A 22,328-nucleotide genomic window follows, 5' to 3' on the forward strand; every position below is an offset into this window, starting at 1 on the left:
GGTGGCTTTAGACTCGAAGCTGCGGAAGAAGGGCCGCGAGCTCGGCCGTGCTCCGATGGCCTGATACGTACTGCGAGACGCATTCATGAAGCTCCACTGCCCTGACTCGTCGAGTGAGTAGTAGAGTTTGTGACATTTCATTGCTCGGTGCTGGTTGAGGTGATGGTCGAAGGCAGCGTCGAAACCAGCGGGATGACGCGACGGTAGGATAGGGGAGGGAAATACTCGCCGTGTCGTACCCCGTCGTGCGCTCTCTTTTCTCCCTGGCAGTCGCTCTCCCTTCCTCTCGTAATGCGATCATCCGCGAGAGTGGCCTCTTCGCGGAAACGTCGTAATGAATTGTCTGCTCGACGACGACGGTGACCGCACGATGACGACGACGACGACGACGACGACCAAGACAACCAAGACAACCAAGACGAGGACGATGACAATGGCAAGCGAGTCCACGTCCTCGAAAACGGACGACCGTCAGTGGCGCGACATCACCAGGAACGTCGTGCTGCGATCGTCTCTCCTTCGTGGCGGCCGTTAAATCGGCGTGGGTCGATCGAGAGCCGGGGAGAGTAGGGAGAGGAGGAGGCGATTTTTAGCCGGCGGAGGGAACGGCGGGAAAGAGAAAGAGAGAAAGAGCGAGAGAGAGAGAGAGAGAGAGAGAACGCGCGTTTCCTCCTCGAGGCCGATTAACAGTTGGCCCGAGGGACGCGAAACGATCGAGTCGGTTTCTTCGGTGCAGTTGCGAGCCTCGGCCTCGGCCGAGGCGCAATAAATATCGACCACGGGAGTGGAGGCTTAGCGATGCGAAAAGTGGACCATTCGATCGGGCCACGTCATATCTCCTAGCACCCGGCATCGTCGTCAAAAAGGCGCGAGATGCATTACGATCGTGACATGTGCACGTTCCCGGGGGGATGACTCGTGCGCTTCCAATTATTAGCGCGCGAAGCCCCCCGGGGGTCAGGTTTGCGCCCAGACTATCGTAGTAGGTTCTTCGCGATTTAGACGGAACGTTAAATTAGTGCGGTGAGGCTGACGTCGGTTCTCGGAATCATGTCGAAAAAATGCTGGGGCGGGGGTTGAAGAAACATTGGTATAAGGGTGCGACTATAGCAGCGCGGCAACGCTACAAAATATAGCATTTCGGAATGTCGGTATATATAGGGGAAATGTATAATATCAATTCTCTATAGTTCCTGTCATATTGAACTATGACCAACGGTTTATCTATAGTAGTGCTACAAGTATCAGTAGTAACGTGGATCTCACGGCATTTCGATATGCATATTGATGAACGTTTCGGAATTGCTGATACATGGTAGTACGATGATGCATTTATGGCAGTGCCAACGCAGTGATAGTGTAAGGTGATAGTGCTCATGCGACGCATTGCACTTTTCGGATGTCCTACCGCACTGTTAACGCAGTATTAATATATTAAGGTACGTGTCTACATCAGTAACCTTTCACCATAATTATTAGGTGTTAAACTTAATTCCTGCCGTTTTTCGTCTCCAAAATTGATTTGTTTCGAAGGGAAATACCTTAATCAAAGTATTATTAATTAGTAATAAAGTAGAAAATGGAGGAAATTATTTTGTTTAAGGTATTCATTCATCTTCCCTTCGAAACAAATCAATTTTGGAGACGAAAAACGGCAGGAATTAAGTTTAACACCTAATATTTCTAGCTAAAAATATACATATACCTATCTCAAAAAATATCAACAATAACTATCTATTACGATTGGCAAACCGTAAACATTCGAACTTTTTTTTTAGAGACACGTTAAAATGTTCCCAAGTACGTGGAAAATTTCGACAATATGGAAATTGTGTGTGAGCGATTTATCGCGTTTCATCAGCTTTTCATTGTCTATTATGCCTTATTTGCATGCTGAATATATAGCTCGTTCGTATCGTTTCGTATTCCTAGAAATCTAATAATCTGATAGATTGTGTCAAGGCAAATTTGGCCGATTGACATCGTGATGTAATAAATGACAATTAAACCGGTAAATATCCTAAAAATGTTAATTGATTTTTTTTCACTGTGCAAGCGCGCCTTAATTTGTTAGTATCGTCACGATAACATCGATGGAGCGATGATAATTGGGATTTGCGTTATCGTACAATATCGATGAGCCTGTTTTGGAATCCACCTGTCTGCTGCGTGACTTTTCAAGGGCTGATGATTCATGCTTGATTAAGCGCGCGATCCGTTATTAAGGAATAACTACTAACCGAATTTCATTTTTGCTTGCGTTTCTGCGTTTAAAGGTTATGGCATACAAAATAACTAAGACGTAAGCAGTAAGCAAATCAACATTTTGGATTTTGCACAAAAAGATTTTCGTGAAGCATCTAAAAATTTAGCTAAATATGGATCTGAAAATAATTTTGTTGAATCATTAAAATACATACATATGTGTGATGCCCAAACTGAAGTTGCTGGAATGTCAAAATTTTTCAACATTGTTCATCATGCTTGTTATTTTGATCCAATAAAATTATTTTTAGATCCGTATTTGGCTAAATTTTCCAAATGTTCTAACAAAATCTTTTTTTTCGTATACTGTTTACGTCATTGCCTTAGGTTCTCTACTGTGATTGGCCAATTCGCTTACTGTTTACGTTTTACTGCTTTATGATTTTCTGTGTGCCATGGGCTTAAAGACTTATTTATCTAGTAGTTTATCTCAGAATTAAATTTGTGATAATTGAAGAGAAGTTGTAACTCACAGGAGTTGTAAATGTAACGTCACGACTGTTTACAATTTGAACTCACATATGCAACGTGAATAATTTTCATGCAATCTGTGAAATGAGAATTAGTGACGAGAAAGTTGTAATACAGAGGATTAAAATGATTAGGTCTTCACGGTTAGTCAAGGTTGCTTACTGGATATCACAAACAACTCTCAAAGGTATTTCGCATATCACGCAAAGATCCACAGATCTACCGTATCACGATTTTATTCGTAAAACCGAAGAAATGACATTCTCTATTCTTCTCTAATCGCTATTAATTTGGAGTTAATGGCGGGTGCACCTATTGAACCCACTCACTTATAAGTCTCTTTATCAAAAGTGTCAAACAATTAAATTTTCTTTATGTTACATCTACAAATTTGGATTATTCTTATAAAAATATATTTACAATCGTTTATTCTTTCTTATATAATTATGTCGTTTTGGTTTCTTGAAATTGATTAGTGTGCTTTTTAATTAACACAAGTTACATCTTACAGATGTTACGTCAGTAACTATGTTACAGATTTTGGCATCAGCGCCGGGGGTTAAGAATGAAAATGTACAATAATAAGATATTCCAGACCGCTATATGAATAAATCGGAATAAATCAAATACACTTAAATTCATAGTGTCAAATTTAACCTAATGTGAGTCACTGCTGCTCCTACTAAACATATCGATATTTTATACTAAGGCCCAGTTTCACAACTCATGGTTAACTCTTAACCGAGGTTCAACTTATTCATTATTTCTTTCCAATTCTAGAATTGGAAAGAAATGAGAAACAGGTTGAACCTTGGTTAAGAGTTAACCGTCAGTTGTGGAACTGGGCCTAAAACGATAAATTTGACACTATATAGTGTCAAAGTGACACTGTATAGTGTCAAATATCACCATTCTTTAGTATAAAATAACGATATAATTGAGAGTAGGAGCAGTGGCTTAAGTTAAATTTGACACTATAGATTTAACAGTATAAGTAGAAAAGGGCGCTAATAGATTAGATCTAAGATAATATTTTTAAATGTAAATTTTATCTTTCAGTTATAAACTACGCGCCGCTTACTATCGGATTTAAAACGCAATCATAAACTGAAGTTAAATAATAATATCACAATTAAATTCAACATCGATTCGATAATAATGCTACTAGTATTTTAAAAACTTGTAAAGAATTTATTGCGAGAAATATTACTTCAACCAGGATTAGAATCTCTCGACTATCCGGAAGAAATGTCTTTTCCCATTCAACCACTGAAGCATGTAATAATATTTACTATTATTCAACCACTGAAGCATGTAGTAATATTTATTATTATTATTCAACCATTGAAGCATGTAGTAATATTTATTATTATTATTATATATCATTAACATATCAACGATCAATATTAATAAGCACTAATTTAGCCTCGACCGTATTAGACCTTTCTTTACTCATTTAAAGATGTACAACTCTATCGCAAATTTAATTGTGAGATCAACTACTCAAGATGATTTTTTATAAGTTGATTAACTTGTTAGACTTAATCTGATATTTTATTCAATGGGCTTCATCTATGATGATGTCGTGAATGAAGCTCATTGAGTAAAACATCAGGTTAAGTTTAACCACAAATTAACTAGATAATGAAAAATCGGGCCCAAGTATCTTTAAACGTCGAAATTAGAAACGTAATTAGAAATTTGATAGCCATCCCTTAATAACGGACCGCGCACTTAATCAGCCCTTGAAAAGTCACGTGTAATTGAAACAGAATACGACGACACGATTTAAAATACATATTGCGCGATCATGTAACTGCACATCTGCATTCTATGATCGACTCAAGCAGCTCGATTGCTGCTTTTACCGGCATAGAGTTGCGCGGTATGAAAATTCAATTAAAATTTCCATCTATCATACCTATTGTTCCGCAAGGCGCGAGATTGGACGCTTTCGACTGATTGTAAGTCCTGATTTCGCGTTTTATTTACCGACGTGGCATCGTATGGCGACCCGGGAGTCGTGGACTAAAATTGCGTCGTCTCCACGGAACCGTTCGTTCAATCAATTTAGGAGTTATTTCGGGGTAACACTCACCCCCGGGTTCGTTACTTGGGAAAACTAACCGATTATATCGCGTCTGCAGGAAACAAAGGAAACAAACTGTATTTATTTTTATTCGTTTTCAGGGTTGTCACAGATCTGGAAAACCGGGAAAACCGGGAAAAGTGAGGAAAATTGAAATTGGTCATAGAAAACTGGGAAAAATCAGGGGAAAATGTAAAAAAGCCTGGAATTTTGAAATTTGCTCACAATTTCCTTAAATTGCTCCTATTCCAGATAATTATTATAATTTTTTAATATTAATCTGACGTTTATAGTGAAATACGTTCAAAAAACTTGCACACTTTAAACGATTTTAATAAAATAATTAAAATTTATTCAGTATTTTTATTTGATCACCCGTTTTTCGTAACTGGCATTCTTTTTTCCAATACTAATTAATTTTTTATTAGGCCAAATTTGCACCCAAAATTTTAATATGCTACTAAGCCTTTTTTGCGTTGTTTTTAATATTATAACATAGGTTAGATTTCCTACAACTCTTTAAATGTGTTAAAATTTACATATTTTATATTGGAAAGTTTTCCATTTTCATCTGGAAAACCTGGAAAAGTGAGGGAATTTTTTAATTTATTTTCCGTAGTAAACCTGGTTTTGTTCGTCATGCCGCTCTGACGCTCTTGCAACATACAGTGCGTGCTTCGGAATTATATACACAATAAACTAAATGGTTTTGAGAAAACAACAATTCGACAATTCGCCAACGCGACTTCTCTCAAAGTCGCACTATACTACGAAATAGCGATCGAAGCATCTAAGAATTCAAGGAAAATTTAAGTAGCCCAGAATTCTAGAAATCCGGAAGAGCCGACAATTTTACTTCTTTTCTCACAATTGATAAGGGTTAATGCTGCGCACGCTTTCTTCGTGTTTGCTGAATGTCCCGCGTCTGAATAGGAAACAAGGAAATTCGTTATCGGCCGCACAAAGCTTCTCGGGGAAATGAGTCCCGTCGAGAGAGAATTCAGCGAGAGTTAATCCCATAGAAAGGCGAGCTTAGTGTCGCTTCCCTCGGAATTTTATGACGGCCTTCTTCCAAGACGGTGATTTCTCCTACTGATATTACTTATTCGAGCTTTTCTTAGAATTGGCCCGAAGCACTATTTTTCCTGATTTTCCCTCACGCACTTTCCACGACGTGTTGCGAATGTTACGATAATCCGTATAAAACCTGAGAGCGACATTTATCACCTCGCAAATGTGGCGATTGTGGAAATACGGAACAACGGATATGCAAAATATATCACGATTAAAAATATAGAATGAAGTGGATATTCCCTCTTTTTATTTACTACCAGAATCTGTCACACATTGTTCTCTTGTTTATTTAAAGCCAACTCTACGCATGATATATGTATGACAACATTGGTCAATGTGATATCGCGTATATGGATGTTATATCGTCAATTTACATCACGTACACTGCCAGCATTGGTATTCGCCAACATTTATAATGGTGATTTTTGTGAAAAAAATATTTTAAAAAATGCTCAACGATGTACATTAGCTCGATTTAGGATATTGGGTACATTTGGCAAAGCAAATTGCGCTTCATACAGCGCTATTTAATTATTTAAAGTGATTTTGCCAAGAAACATCGACATTCGATAATATACTGCATTTTAAAAAGTATGTAGCAAATGTTAAATATGTTTACTAACAAACATTATATTTTTTACACACAAGAAACCTGTGTCGGCTCTTGTAGGCTTTCCTTTTTATTCATTTGATTGTATATCACTCGAGCCTTTACAGTTCTTGTATGTTAAATATGTCTTTGAAAAAAAAAATGCACGCACCCATATACTTACACATTCTCTCATTAAAACTCTCATTCTGCAAAACAGCTAATTATGTTTTTTGTGGAATAAAACAATTAATTTATAAACTATTGGTATCAAAACAATGATTTCATGAGATACGCACTCCCTTACACGCGTTGTCCGGTAGAGTTATTTTTCTGATAGGGCAACTAATAAACGGCTTATTGGATTTCATGTTTTGGTATCAGTTATCAGTGACTCAATAACGAAGTTACACCATGAATTTGAAGGGAAGCGCAACGCAAAAATTAAAATAAACGCAATATAAATGCAGATAAAATAAACCCCGAATCAAAGTAACGACGGGATAAAATTTCAGATTCGGACACGAGCAACCGCTTAGATCTTAATGACGCGTTACACGGATTATTTACGGACAAAATGAGAAAATGAGTACTGTAATCCCAGCCCGTAGCCGAGGGTTAACGATTACGTGACGAGGGACACCGCCGCCTCCCCACGCGTGCTTAATTGATTTCCTGTAGTCAGTGAAAACTCGTCTGTAATTGAGCAAGACATTAATAACTCTGCGCACTGAATAATTCGTAGAAACGTACGTTCCCAAAGTCTCAGGACATGCCGGAGGACTTATCGATTTCAGATTAGCACGTAAATTGGCAGGCGAAGAGAGGGTGCAGGCTCGGCCGAGGATGCAGGGGAGGAATGTGCTTTCGCCCACGCATCTGCTTGTCCCCAGGTCATTTGGGGATTCATTTTGATATTCTGGCTATTCCCCTCTTTTCTATATCGAGCGCTTGCCAATCGGAATTCTGTCTTCTCGTTTTATTCCATTCTTCTATCTCTTTCTCTACCTCGAATTATACTTTTCTAAAAGCGTTTTCAAATTTCTCTCGCTCGCGACTTTCTCGAGTATTGTCGATACTGCCTTTAAGAACAAATCCAATTTTAAGCTCGGGAGTAAGACGAGACGAAAGTTTTGTAACAGATGCCGTAAAATGACCAACTTAACAACTTGTTTCGTCGAAAAATTCGACAGTCGGCGTGTTTAAAGAAGAAGTGTAATGGAACTCGGAGCGACTTTAAAACGCGAGTTTAAATCATTTCAACGGTTGAAATATCAGCATGGTGTTGCATGACTCAATGACTTGTGCGTATCCTATTTCCTTTTCCCCCCTATATTTCTCCTACATGCCTTCTCTTTAGCTAGACGAGAACACTACCCCCATTATCACCAGTCGAATAGGTTCGGGTTCATCAACCCGAGATACATCGATATATCGACGGCGGCTTTATCTGACTGCCCGACCGACTACACCTGATCACACATGCACAAAGCCATCTCCATTTTCAGGATGGCACTCGGGTTTTTTCATCGCCATCGCGTCACAGCCTTGATGGCGATTTGCGTTGACCTTGCATTTTGTTCGGGAGATCAGTCGGATGGTAACGCGATATCATAAGTAACGCGATACCATCGGTAACGCGATATAACGTTATAGCATCGTTTTTAACGGTGAAACTTTGAATTTCCACGAATCATTCGCGTTTTGCCGCAAGCTTCATGAAAACTTTCGGGCGACCTGTATTGTATTTTTAGCGCTGAACGTGATAGCCCGACTCTTTTTTTCTTTACAAGTTTTCGTGGAAGACCTTCTTTTTCTTATCTTGACGCGCAAATCTCCCGACTGGAAGTTCCGTTCCTGTTTGAAAAAAGTCGACCACATAAAACCCAGATTATATCTTGTCTTATGAATTACCCGATGGTCGAGCCGAGAAACGTTTTCCGGATTTACGAGAAACACTGCGGAAAGATTTTTATTCGAAACTATGAGAAAACGGCGGATATAATAAAGTAAATCTTCATCCGCAACCTGAAACAACGTACATAGAAGGGAAGCGTTTATAGCGTCGAACCGGCGCATTTTGCCGTTTGCCGTTTATTATTGTCGCAGTTTGTTGCATGAACACGATGCGGAACCGCGGAACCTGAAAGGCGGAAGTAGAACGGATCTCGGTAAAATGCCTGCTTTTCTTTTGTTCGAGTTAAATGATCTGTCCGAAGATGCTTTTATCTATCCAACGACTTTATGTATGTGCTACTTACGTATCTCATGTAGATTGCCGCAAACGTGAGAAATAAATCGATGTTCGCGAAGTTAAAACGTAATATTCGACAAAAGCTTTATTATTTATTATTATATCAATAATTAGCCTGTCGATTAAATTTCTGCTGGCTTCCCCGACGTAAGGATAAAAGAATAATAATTCGGAATTATGATTTATGAACTTTCGAATCTAACTAATTGATCTTTCGTTGGCAATGTTTTCATCCTCAGTCTTTCTGCAACCTGGGTTTTTAAATTTCAGTACAAATTTTTATCTGTTTTTTTCGGGCTGTATAAAAATCTGAAAAAAATCTTATATTCGTGAAAGCTTCAAAAATGAAGTTTTACTATCACATATTTTACTATCATAGAAGTTGGATTTTACGTTTTTTACAGATTTAAATTTATCTACCAGAATTAAAAAAAATCAATTGTGCTTTGAAATCCAATATTGCCGATGAAGGGTAAACATTTCGAATTACAGAATTGAATATTCTCACTCAGAACCCTTTAAAAATAGATTTCTGTTTATAATAATTTCAAAATTTTTATCTTATTGTTAATTCAAACCTTATAAATAACCTTATATTATTATAATTCTAAGTCGTTCACTTTCCCATAAATGTTAGAGAGTCAATTGTACGGAGATGTTGGATCAATTAATGCCAACGACATTCGACAAATATATAGTCATCAATAGCAATTGTAAAAATAGCTTACGTAAATGTCCCTTAATATACATACAAATGTTTCTGTTTCTACGAGTTAAATGTCTGATATTTCTGTCCACTTTTCTTAATCCGATGTGCTTTGATAAATAATGAGAGCGGCACGTTCTCGTCGGAGGAAGTGTATCAAAAGACAAAGCATTAAAAATTGAACGAACTATAGAGATGTACGAGAAAAGTAGCTATTTTAGAATGTCGAGTAGATATTCCTAAAATTTCGAGGTTCAAATTCGTAGATACAAGTACCGAAGAAATTGAAATTCGATAATATAAAAACAATTTGATCTGACAATACATTACATTTTCGCGCAGAATCTTACTTCTCAATAACTTGCAGCAAAAACTGTAATTTAATTGGAATATATATACGATTTTATTTGTAGAATTTTTTTACAGTTTAATTGTGTACGCGTAAACGAGGGAATCTTGTATACGTGTAAACGAGAAGCATGAATAATTAAACGGAAAGATAGAGACATAAGCGTTTTAAATTATGTACAGCTTTTCTTCAAAGCGCAAAGTAGAAAGCGTGGAAATTTCGCTCAAAAATCAAGACTTTTAAAGCAGAATTTCTCACTTTAACGTCGTTATATCTTTGTACGCGCGTTACTGGAGTAAAAATGTTTTTTTACCAATTTAGTTTGTAATCACTTGTGTGACTATATATACTCTGTTACGTTTGTATTTGAAACGAGATGACGAAGAAGGTAAAAAGGATAATTTACGGGATGTTTCAGTGGGCGTGCGGGGGTGACTGGAGTGATGGGATGGGGCCAGAGCCCCATGGAGTTCGGGTAGACCCGTCTCCGGCCCAGCTCCCCAGCCCCCTCCGCCATCGATATCGACACCGCTCCTGCCAGCGACGCAGAGGGCCGCCTCGATCGCGATGGAGGCCTCTAGCAATCAACAACAAAAAGAGAAGGAGCCACGCGTTCACAGGCCTTACGCCTTCGACAAGGTACATTCTTTTCCCGCGTGAATAAATTATTTCCCAATCGCGGCGTTACAAGCCTAATAGCCGCATTCAACAGATGAAGCAGCTTTGCAACTGTTGTATAATTCTTTAATGATTGATTTATACAACTAAATCCATTGAAGAACTAAGGGCAAATTAAACCAATCATATTAAAGAATTTTACAACAGTTGCAAAGCTGCTTTTTTTTTACTGAATATACATTTAATGACTAAACGTCGCTAATGAACTGTAATAACAATTGTTCCTCGCGTTGGTCTCTGACGCAGATGGAGGGGCTGGTGCGGGAGATGCAAGACCCTGAGAGCGGGGTACCCGTGCGCAGCCAAAAACAATTTCTCACCTCGATCCCTTCAGCGTTCATGGGTGAGTGCCATCGGTACCTGCGTTGTGGAGTAAGCGTAAGCGGCCATCACGGCCAGGACACTACAGTAGGCTGCCTGCGTGTTGCAGGTTACGACCTCATCGAGTGGCTGATGGAGCGGCTTGCCATCGAAGAATCAGGTACGGGCTCGTATGTCTACTACTGATCGTTGCCGGCTGCTCTCCGCTGCTGTGCCATTTTGTCCCTCGCTCGCTCGCTCGCTCGCTCGGCTCGGCTCGGCTCGGTGTCCTCCCCCCAACACGCGCAACCACAACGCTCTGCCTGAGGATGCTAACGACACTATCGATATAGTTTCGCTTCGCAGTATCCATTTGCATCGATATTTTTCGCTTTGGTGCCTTTAAAGAGTATCGATTACATACTAACACGTTACACTACACAGAATATTCTTTTTCGTTCGAGTCGAATATATGAATTATGTACGCTCCGGGTTATTGAAAAGATGAGAGATTAATGACGAGGAGAACTCGCGAATTTGCAGCTGAGCAACGGTAAATATTCTCGCGGATTTTCTGGATTTCGTTCAGTTTTTTTCTCGCCTCGTGCAAATGAAGACCGTAAATTACACTCCCGTTCCGTCGCGAAGCGAGCGTAATTCGTGTCAAATGCATTTAGAGAATAAATGTCTTCGTAACTCTGAGAAGTTCGCGGATAGTATTTATGAAAATACGGTGGATCGGTATTTATATATTATAGTTTAATTAACTAAAAAAATCGAATTAATCATTCGTTATTAATCACTTGGAGAGAGAGAGAGAGAGAGAGAGAGAGGGGGAAAGATGGAGAAAGGAAAAGAGAAAAGGAGAGCGAGCTGGTGTCCTCTTCGAAGAAAGGTCATCAAAGCAACACACAATCAATTTCCTAAAAATAACAAAAACTAAAATTTATTGTGGGCATTTCTCGACGTACGTCCGCTAGAAAAACTGTAAGAACAGACAACCAAAATACGACACAGAGCAATGTGGCATCGTTTGAGTGATCTGCACGACCCTAAGCAACACTAAGCGATCCTTAGAGACACTTCTGTCGATATAAGCGTTTCTTCAGATATCAAGATGCATTATTGTGTTTGACAGTAGAGGCGGTCCATATTGCTAATCAACTATGCCAGTATGGCTACTTCTTCCCGGTGAATGACTCCAAGACACTTACTGTTAAGGACGATAGCTCTCTGTATAGGTTTCAGGTGAGTCGTATATCCGAAAGTAACGAAAGAGTAAAATTTCCAATTTATCCAAAATCTTTTTAATACTCATACGAAAAATTGATACGCGTAGACACCCTATTATTGGCCGTGGCAACATAGAACCCCCGACAACGTGGAGTACGCGATCTATCTGGCTAAACGAACTCTGAGGAACAAACAACGTCACGCTCTTGAGGATTATGAGACCGTACGTAAAATCAAGCTATTAACGCGATAACGCGTCGAAAAAATCTATTTAAAGACTTTCTTTCGTAAAAGAAAACCTATACTATCTCTTTAGGAAGCTTTGAACAGCCTGCGTAAGAACTTGCAGAACAAGTGGGACATAATACAACTACAAGCGGAAGAACAGGTGAATAACTATCCGTTATTATCGCACTTAATTTTCAATAGTATACCGCAAGTATTGTCCCATGTAAATACCAATTCCGCATATTCGAGCATGTGACTCCTTGAAATGCTGCTGATTGTGTGGGCTCAGGTACGCTTATCTAAGGAGCGCAAGAAAGGCGACAAGATAGTGAGCGATTCGCAGGAACGAGCATTTTGGAGAGTGTATCGACCACCACCCGGTTGTCTCAGTAGCCTGGAAGCCGTGCCCGTACCCACTCGTTTTCGTCCTGGACTTCCACGACCTCCGTCACGTAAACGCACTCTCACCGATCTGCAACGTGAGGTGAGTGCCAATCCATATCGGGATTGGCATTCCCGCTCTTTTAAATCTCCGATTTATATACCCGTATATATAATTTTAACAGGTGGCCCTTCTACGGAACAGTTTGATACGCACGAGGATAAAAGTTTCGACTGCGATCGAAAATTTGAAATCATACTTCGAAACGTACGTGGAATACGATCCAATGTTCGTACAGCCGCAACCTTCCAATCCATGGGTCACCGACGATCATACGTTTTGGCAACTGAATAGTAGCTTGTAAGTAATGAAAAATCGGATACTCTCTCTCTCTTCATCTATGGAACGCGACAAATTCGATAATACACTTTATATGTCTAGAGTGGACGTTCCTACAGAAAAACGCGTTAAACGATGGGCGCTGTCGATGGAAGAACTTATGTCTGATCCTACAGGTAAACTTTTCGATCGCATTAATAGAACATACTTATAATAGTTGATTCCGCTAGCAAACTCACAAGCACTATTCTGCCCCGCAACAGGTTTACAAGAATTCACGAATTATTTAAGAAAGGAGTACAGCCACGAGAATATAAGATTTTGGCTGGCGGTCAAAGATCTCAGGCATAGTTTTCAAGCACAAATACCTGACAAAGTCAACGAAATTTTTAGGTACGCGTATGTTACGCTATTTCGATCTGTAAAAAGTAATCTATTCGTAACGTTTCGGAAATTCACGCAGAGAATTCCTGGCACCTGGAGCTCCGTGCGAAATCAATATAGACGGGAAAACGATGGAGAGGATTCATCAGGAAATGAAAAATCCGAGCAGGTTTACGTTTGATTCCGCCGCGGAGCATGTATATACGCTACTGCTAAAGAAGGACTGCTACCCTAGATTTATTCGTTCCGATCAATATCGTAATCTCTTAGCTGCCGGCGTGCAACCTCTGCAGAAGAAGAGGTGAGTCTCTCATCGAATTATACGAAAAGATAGTCTTGCTGAAATGTCTAAGAATTTAGCTGAATACAAATCTAAAAGTGAATTCGTCGGGCCATCAAAATAATTTTGTAGGATGCTCAAATTGATCGCTAGAATGTCAAAACTTTTTACAGCATCGCTCATCATGCTTGACGTTCCTACGTAATTATTTTTACGATCGAATAAAATTATTTTCAGATCTCTAGCTAAACTTTTAAATAATTCAGCAAAATCTTTCCGTGTACGCGTCGTATTAAGTCCATTCTACAATTGCGTAAGCATAGTTGTAAATAATTGTAGTCGTAAAATGGGCCTTAGTCGCAAGATACACGCATCGAAGGGCCTTGTTTGTTTTTCCAGATTTTTCGTCTTTGGCGGCCAAGCAAAGAAGAAAGTTTCCTCCACTTCGACACCAACGCCTAGCACTTTGCAGCACGCTAACATAGGTAGTGGCGGCAGACGAAGAGGAAGCGACCGGAGTCTGTCTGGAAGCGCCCACGAGCTCGCGGTGTGCGGCGTCCGTGACGTCAGTTCCGCGCCGCGTGTTCCGCACTCCCACAGCCAGTCGAATCTCACCGACATCCCATACAGGTATGCGGGGGTTGGGGGGCCCCGAGAGTGGTTCCCGAGAGAGTATATCTGTCCTACGTTGCCCGGCGAGATACGGCTATTCTTGCGCTTTTAGCATGTTATCCATACGCGCGATATCGGGTGGACGTGGCCGATGATAGGCTTATATTCGTGCGCGTCGTATTTTCAGGGGAGATCTACCACGACTCGTAAAGATACCTTCGAGGCCTAGTCCACGTAGTATTCAGTAAGTCACCCCGATACATACCACGGTTTTCTCAATTAAGTGTAGGAGCGGACGGCGCGCGCGGAACGCACAGAACTATAAGAGGCCCTCTATCTCTAATAACAGTCTAGATACGAGCCGTAGTTTTATATGTAAAATAGTAATTTTTTAAAAATCCTCGAGAGAGAGACCTACATTTACTATTTCTTTCTCTTTCTAATTCTATTTTATCTTTTTCTTATATATTTCTCTCTCTCTCTCAGGAATTGTTTAAGTATGGCGGATCAATCAAAAGTGGCTTTCTCATGTCCAGACTCTTATTGGAAGGTCTCTACACAGAAGAGACTTGTTACTCGCGTTCCTTTCGTGTTCCCGTGCCGCGTGCCAGCTCTCGCGTATTTCAAAATAACGATCGAGCAATAACGAGCCCGGTCCGAGATACACGAAGGGAGGGCAGTAGGAGTTATTAACGCGCTCCGTTGCACCGTGCGCTCCACTGTACCTTCGTATCAGACTTTGGCAGACCTTCTTATCTCGGTGTGTTTGAAAACTCTCGCACTCTCAAAGAAATCATTTTATGAAAAGCTCACCAAAATGTGTGTAAAGCGTGTACCATTGATATAATAGTATTGTATGACAATTATATTGTGCCCGTTCCTTGATAAATTTCAGTGTTTCCGAATACTATCAAATACTATCCTACGCGGAATGTCTCAAAAACACTTCTAAATCTTTTGATACAAATTAAAAAAAAAAAAAACAAAGGAAAAACAGTTCTTATTAACCTGTTATTGTATTTTGAGACACTCTGTATAATTGTCTTGATGTCGATATTGTGTCGTCCGTATCAAGCTTACTATACCTCTGTACTCATATATCTCTGTAATATTTTATGTAACACATTACCTGTACGTACGATACTTGTCGAGCACATTATTTGCACAGCAAGGAAAGTATGTACCAACTCTTTTCACGTTATAAAATTTTTTTTATGATTTACGTTTTCTGATGTTCGATGCATAGAAAAAAATGTTTTTGCTGAAGTCTAAAAATCTAAAAATTTAGCTAGATACTGATCTGAAAATAATTTGATCGTTCCATCAAAATAATTATGTAGAACGCTTAATTACAATGTTGCAAACAGTTTTAACATGCTAATAATTTGCAGCGTAAGCGTCCCACGTTATTTTGGCCATCCAAAACGAAATTATTTTCAGATCTGCGTTTAATTAAATTTTTAGATACTTCAGCAAAACCATTCTTTTCGTGTAAATGTTTATCCGATGTTAAAACCCTGCGATTACTCGAATACGCGACAAGGATTCTGAGGATTGAAACGATCCCATGACAGAACAAATCGCCCAACGTTTCCTACGGGACGCCCCGGAATTATTTGTCTTTGCACCGCTACTTTTCAAGCGAGAATAATTCCGGGAGATCCTTGTAACGTTTATATGTATATATAAAGACTTACATTTTCCCTAGTCGTTGAATGGAGTCGCATGCATGTAATCGACTGACATTGATAAAAGACACATACATATATACGCAGAACACACGAAACACGCACACGAAGCGCGTGGTACCTTCTGCCGAAAGCAAACGGTGAAAACTAAATATAATAAAGTTCCTGTTGTCAGGGATGCTGGCGCGACGGAAGTGGCAGTTCGCCCTATGGACGACGTGTGCCCGTGGGAGGCCGTGCCGGGCCCGAGCACGGAGCACGGGGCAACGGGAGACACCGTGTCCTCTGGAAGGACAGTGTCAGCTGATCAGGCCCGACACGTGTGGGACAGTGGCGGTCACGGGACGACCGCACACTCCGTCGAGGCGCGTGCCTCCCGGAAGAATTCGGCACAGTTGGACTCGTGCAGCTCGTCGTCGGACGTCAGCCTTGCTATCGCGGACGTCTCCGAACGGTTGCGGAAGTCGTGTAGTTTGCAGCATAGCGGTAGCATAGGTCGGTATACAACTGACCGACTCATTGGATGCGTTCAGTCAACATAACGGCTCGGTAATCGCCAGTAGTTGCCGGTGTTTCGAGTTGATTTGAGGAATGTTGTTTTTAACAAAGATTGGAAACTTTAAAAGAATTCAAATCTTCGAAGTTTAAGGTGCCTTTGAAATTTCGAAAAATATATTTGTGCAATTAAAAAGAATTAATATTCGTAATTATTCTAACCCATTTGTATATAAAAAATTTATTTATGAAATTACATTCGTTACTATTAATTATATTAAATTGATAATTGTATAAAATTATCAATTAAATAAATAAAATTAATAGTAACGAATTAATAATAATTAATAATAATTGTATAATTTTTCATTCGTTGAAATTTCGAAGATTAAAATGTCAAAATTTCGAAGCTTCGAATGTCAAAGTCTTTGAAGCAAATTACCAACCACAGACCTTTAAAATCCATAAGATAAATTCTAGAAAAATATATATATACCAACAGCAGCGAGTGCTCATTCAACCGTTGTGTTTGCTGAACACACTCAATAAGAAAGAAGACATCGCATGAAAAGTAAGGTTTATCTTTAAATATCGTCTCCTTTTCTGTTTTCAAAACACTCAGGTACATCGACTTCAGGCCCGATAACGCGAAATTATTCTACCTGCTCAGCGAGCGGTCGTATCAGGCTGGCCGAGATAGGTCGTGTATCCGTGTCATCCTGTAATTATCCGTCGCCCCAACAGTCATTCGAGTACTCCCACGCGGTGGTCGAAAAGGTCGAAGAGAGATCATCCCTGGAGAAGATCGTGCCCGAGGAGGAAACTGTCGCGGAAGCCGTCGTCGTGAAGGAGAGCCAGCCGAGTCCTAAGTAAGTTACTCACGAGATATATACCCGGACGGTATATTTCGGCTACGATCGAGAAACGAAATCCCGTTCCTGTTCCCAGGACGAGCGCGAAGGCGCCCTTGATCAGCATCAGCGCGATCGTAGGCGATCTACCGAGTGACAATTCCACGATGGAGAACGCCGACGAGGACGCGAGCGAAAGCTGCACGGCAAAGGACGCGGGAGAGATCGTCGGTGAGGAGAGAACAAAGGGCGAGGACACCGGGGCGGACGTGTCGCCGGTGGCCGAGGAACCGGCGACGACCGAGGAGCTGCCCGGGGAGGCGCAGGTCGTGCCTGTCTGGGAACCGGACGCCCAACAGGAGGACCGACCGGCGGCGGCGCAGGCAGAGCCTCGGGAGAAGCGTGACAATAATGTTAACGAAGTATGCCCGTGGGAGGACGAGTAAGTACCTGACCCGACCTAAACCGCTTACGCTTGCTGTCGCGACGATCGCTTCCAAAAGTTTCTCTCTCACCGTACTCAAGTAATAACCTCGTAATAATGTTCTTATTCGTACGGAGCGCTCACTGTCTGTTTCAGGGAAAACTGTAGAGTGGATGCACCCTATGTAAAAACTTATGCGACTTTAGGTTACTTGTAATTTGTCGTTGATATTAAATCTTGCATTTTACATTTACAAAACATTCACAAATTCGATTTCCACTTTAATCCACTTTACTGATCTCGCGTGTCCAGACCCTTGCGCGACGAAGCTTCGATCGCTTCCTTAATTAAGCAAAGACACAAAGCATCTTTTGAGAACAAAGTTTACTTACGCGGAAGGATTTAATAAGACGAGTGCGTTTATACAGTCACACGACAGTATTCAACTGCTGCAGACGGATTTTCACGATATTGCGTCGGTAATCACGATGTTGCGTGCAAAGATTGCGACAGTTCGTTCGATAGAATCGATAACGCGAAAATATGTATGTCGCGAGACGAAAAACGAGCATCGACGTCTAGTCTCTAACGTTGCATCGAGTAACTGTATTTATATTATATACGTATGGCCTAACGATTAGATTCGTTTGCTCGAGATTATTAGAATCCGTGATGGATTCTGGTTAAATCTCGACGCACGATCAAGAACTTAATTAGAACTCTTTCATCCTTTCCGATTACTAGAGTTATTTAATCTCTACTGTTTGTACCATCGTCTCGGTATACGTGAGTAATATTGAAAAAAAAAAAAAATGCGCAAGAATTATTTGTGAAGGAAAGGGATTGGGCGTTATTGTTTAAAAATTAGAGTTCAGTCTCCAATGTTATTCGTAGATTAACGTAGATTAATGTAGACCAGCAACCTAGAAGATGTGACAAGTAGCGATAGATCGTGTCTTTCTCTCTCTCTCTCTGTGTTGAGTAAAAGTTTCAACGGTGACGTGTTGCCGAGCAAAAGTAGTGAAGCAAATTCGAGTGCGCGGATTGGGAACTCGTTATGCTCAGTTCGTATCACGTGCAAACGCACGCTCGTAGAGTGCCAGCCAAACTTGAGCCATTTGGCCGCTCTCCATGGTCGCGCTTTTCCCGGATACTCACTTTTCCGCGAGTCACACCTCGCGAAACTTTACGTTCCGATATCCCCGAAGTCTACGTTACAGAACGCGATTTCATCCTTAGAGACATAAGTTCGTTCTCCAATTCACCGAACTTCGCGATTGACGATGTTGTCCTCTGATGACATTGCAATTATTCTTAAGGTATCTTGTTTACTCCCGAGATACATTTTGCATCCCAATACGCGGCGCGTATACATTATTTCAAAGTGCACGTCTCCGTCTTACTTATTAGATTTATCGCCTAGAGTTAGCGTGTCTTATACGCAGTGTCTTACGAGCGTTCGATATTAATTATTGACAAATTATCGTGACCTGATATATCTTAAGTGTCTATTTCATGTTATATATACCATAGTTCGCCATTTGTCGTGATCGCGTCGAGTTGATTAATCGATGGCGATTACGGTGACTTTATGGCGTTTTACTCGTTGAGCCTCGCTTGAGCGAGTTGCGAATTAACGATTACAAAAGAAAAAAGAATAAAAAATATTCGCGCGGATCTAAATGATATTGATGCCCGTTGCTATCGGATCTCTGATTCTGTTACTGCCCCAGGATCCCCGATCCGACGCTAAAAGATCGAGAGGCTACTTAATAATTAAATGCAATTGTGCTCTTATCTGTATTTTATCGGTGTCTTTTCGTGTATAGTTTTAAGATTAAAATGAGATATAATAATTATTAACACTAATTACCGACGACATGTTTGTTCGCGTTCAATCACGAACCTTACGACGATTCTGACGGCCAAACCCTCGTTTTTTCTCAACGAGAGGGGAAAGGATAATTTAACTGACAGGAACGAAGAACGATTGCCTAATTCCTGCACTTTACACGAAAAGATGGAAAACGAACGAACGTGAAAAAAAAAAAAGAGTACGTGACGGTTCTAATGCGTGATAGTTTTTCTAATGACTGAATATCGAATCTCTAGATGACAATTCATCTTGAAAGTTCTTCGATTTAAGGAAGTATTATTTGCATTTATTTTTTACGTGCAATAACGAGTATAAAACACAAAAAAAAAGCAAAAGTACCCTGCATTGACGAATTATTTGAGTGCAACGAGCCGTGTACGACGGTCTGGACACGCGAGTGTAATCATAAAGACTCTAAAAAGTATTCACGACGATCGTACTGTTAATTCAGCAGCTCAACTTAAGTATCGTAAAGTTCTTACGATAGGTTAGCCGATAATAAGACTAGAGTAACACATGTCCCGTGATTGAGATATAAGGAAATTAATAATGATATACATACTACCGTACGATTTCGTTCGCGTCATAGCGGTAACGAATTACTTTTCGATTCGCCCGCGTAATTTTATTGTACGAGCCGAGATAAAAGTGCGCCGTAGTCAAATCTTTGGGAAGACACGGAAGACGAGAAAACTCGGATGCTGGAGAAAACGCGAATTCTAAGCAGCGGAGGAGCCATGGAGCAAATCAAAAAAACGTTACTCGCCTAAGAGGACGCTATTCTGTGTAAATAATTTCCGACATCATCGCGTATATATATATATATATATATATATATATGTGTGTGTGTGTGTGTGTGTATATATATATATTCGCTCTCTTTCGAATCTTGGAAAATATGTATATTATATATTCATCGCGCAAGCCAAAGACCTCTTCTCTCTCTCTCTCATCGCGTCGCACAACGCAGAGGTGCGTGTAAAAGCTTCGCAAAGCTATCCTTCCGCTCTGTTGCCGTTGTAATCGTCCTAAAATTTTCCTGACGCTTCGCAGAACAAATCAAATGATAATTTATACTGTTATTAAGTCGTAACGAACGATCACCGTAGATATTTAGAATATTGCGTGAATAACTTCTGAGCCTTAGAGTTAAAATATACCTCAATATACTGAACGACAAGTAAATTGTGACAAAATAAAACATACAGTCTTTTAAATGTAAGTTAATCGCGATGATAGTAATTATATTATTCAATTAACTTTATATCGTGATTGAATCACGATCTCGACTTACAATAAAGAAAAAAAAAAACGAATTACGATCGTTCGGCAACAGAGCCGACGGACCAATATCAAGCGCATCCGTCATACCGCATTTTGTATAACTTGAAAAACCGCGACGTCTGGTGTACGTCGATATTACATCTTTAGCATTACGTCATCAGAATTGCAAGTTTCAGCTCGGAAAGTTTCGTCGTTAAATAATGTTTAATATAAAGCGCTCTGAAACGCAGAAATAATATCTCTTTACTATTCCGACGATTGCGATTAACTTCTGAGCGAAGGAAATGCAATCATTTCGAGCATTCGGGTCGAATTCGGAAAAGATGATACTCGTATGATATGACGGAACGGAAATGTGATTAGCTCGCATAATTAGCGTACGTAGATGAAAAGGTAGTTACGAATAAAGTCCAGAGAATCTTTCTAAAATAGTGTATACCGCTAAAATATTATATTGCGCAATGAGAAATTAACTTGCATAAATTATTCGTGTTTTGCAAGTTGCACTTTTTGAAAAGTCTGCGAGATCCGGTGCCATCGTATATATGGTAATATTATTTTATACAGCGTTTCTAAGCGTTTTGTTTTATAGTATGTTTTCGCGATTTAAGCAGAATTGTAAATATTGTTGAAATAGTATTTATGTACGTTTGTCGCATGCATTTATAAATTGCAATTATATTTTGTATCTATTACCTAGATGTAAAGTGAGCAAGTGCGACTTTTTTGTAGTAAACGCAATAATGTTGTCGCGTTTATTACGGAAAGTGTGAGAAAATGATTTCAATTCGCAACACCTCGAAAAATATAATAATTATTGTCGCCTCGTAAAAAGATTTAAAAAAAAAAACTATGTACTATGGATTATATCTGAATGGACCGCGATTTTCCTTGGATTGGTAAAATACAAGATATTTTTATGATTAGAAAAAAAATCTAGACGGATCTATTGGATCTATCAAAAATTGACGGGACTTAGGCAACAATGTGCACCAATTAAACAAAATCAGCGCACTGTCGCTTCCACGCTGTAATTAAAATCTAGTTGTTCGAGTTGCCGTGAATCTGCGACTGGTCGAGCGATGTGATTCTACGATTGTGTTGTCGAGTTGCGTACAATAAAGCGATCGTTCAAAGTGCGTCATTATCACGCAGCCTAAGAACGCCATTGATAAGCGAGTGAAAATTGTGCGTATTGATCTACCCGTGTTAGATCTGAGACCCAGATGTTTTTGAGTTTAACACACGGAAAGAACAATCTTGCTCAAGTATCTAAAAATTTAGCTAGATAAAGATATGAAAATAATTATGTTCGACTAATCGAGATAATTATGTAGGGATACTCAAGCATAATATTTAATAATACTGCGAAAAGCTTTGACATTTTAGCAACCTGTTTGAGTATTCAATATAATTTAGATAGTCCAATAAAATTATCTTCAGCTCTCTCTCTCTCTCTCTCTCTCTCTCTCTCTCT

At 39.9% G+C, this 22,328-nt stretch overlaps 2 protein-coding genes across 4 annotated transcripts in view; one reads left to right on the plus strand and one right to left on the minus strand.

Moving 5' to 3' along the window:
- MICAL-like (protein) overlaps positions 1-22,328 on the minus strand; it is an 83,480-nt gene that overhangs the window by 56,079 nt on the left and 5,073 nt on the right. The window lies entirely within an intron of this gene.
- Positions 7-19,988, plus strand: LOC108759902 (regulator of G-protein signaling 9). 3 transcript variants are annotated; one of them, XM_018505588.1, is made up of 18 exons: positions 7-113; positions 10,216-10,436; positions 10,722-10,818; positions 10,906-10,956; positions 11,914-12,023; positions 12,115-12,231; positions 12,325-12,396; positions 12,526-12,720; positions 12,803-12,978; positions 13,060-13,133; positions 13,221-13,350; positions 13,421-13,642; positions 14,021-14,251; positions 14,421-14,477; positions 16,097-16,416; positions 17,039-17,285; positions 17,365-17,709; positions 17,848-19,988. In XM_018505588.1, exons 2-18 carry the CDS (start codon positions 10,365-10,367, stop codon positions 17,906-17,908), a joined length of 2,577 nt encoding a protein of 858 aa, XP_018361090.1. In that variant the 5' UTR covers positions 7-113; positions 10,216-10,364; the 3' UTR covers positions 17,909-19,988. The 3 variants fall into 3 exon arrangements, with proteins under 3 accessions (XP_018361090.1, XP_018361091.1, XP_018361089.1); XM_018505589.1 differs by lacking the exon at positions 14,421-14,477; XM_018505587.1 differs by lacking the exon at positions 14,421-14,477 and having other exon boundaries at positions 10,722-10,956.

The sequence above is a fragment of the Trachymyrmex cornetzi genome, unplaced genomic scaffold (genome assembly GCF_001594075.2).
Source record: "Trachymyrmex cornetzi isolate Tcor2-1 unplaced genomic scaffold, Tcor1.1 scaffold21, whole genome shotgun sequence".
Taxonomy (NCBI): Eukaryota; Metazoa; Arthropoda; class Insecta; order Hymenoptera; family Formicidae; genus Trachymyrmex; species Trachymyrmex cornetzi.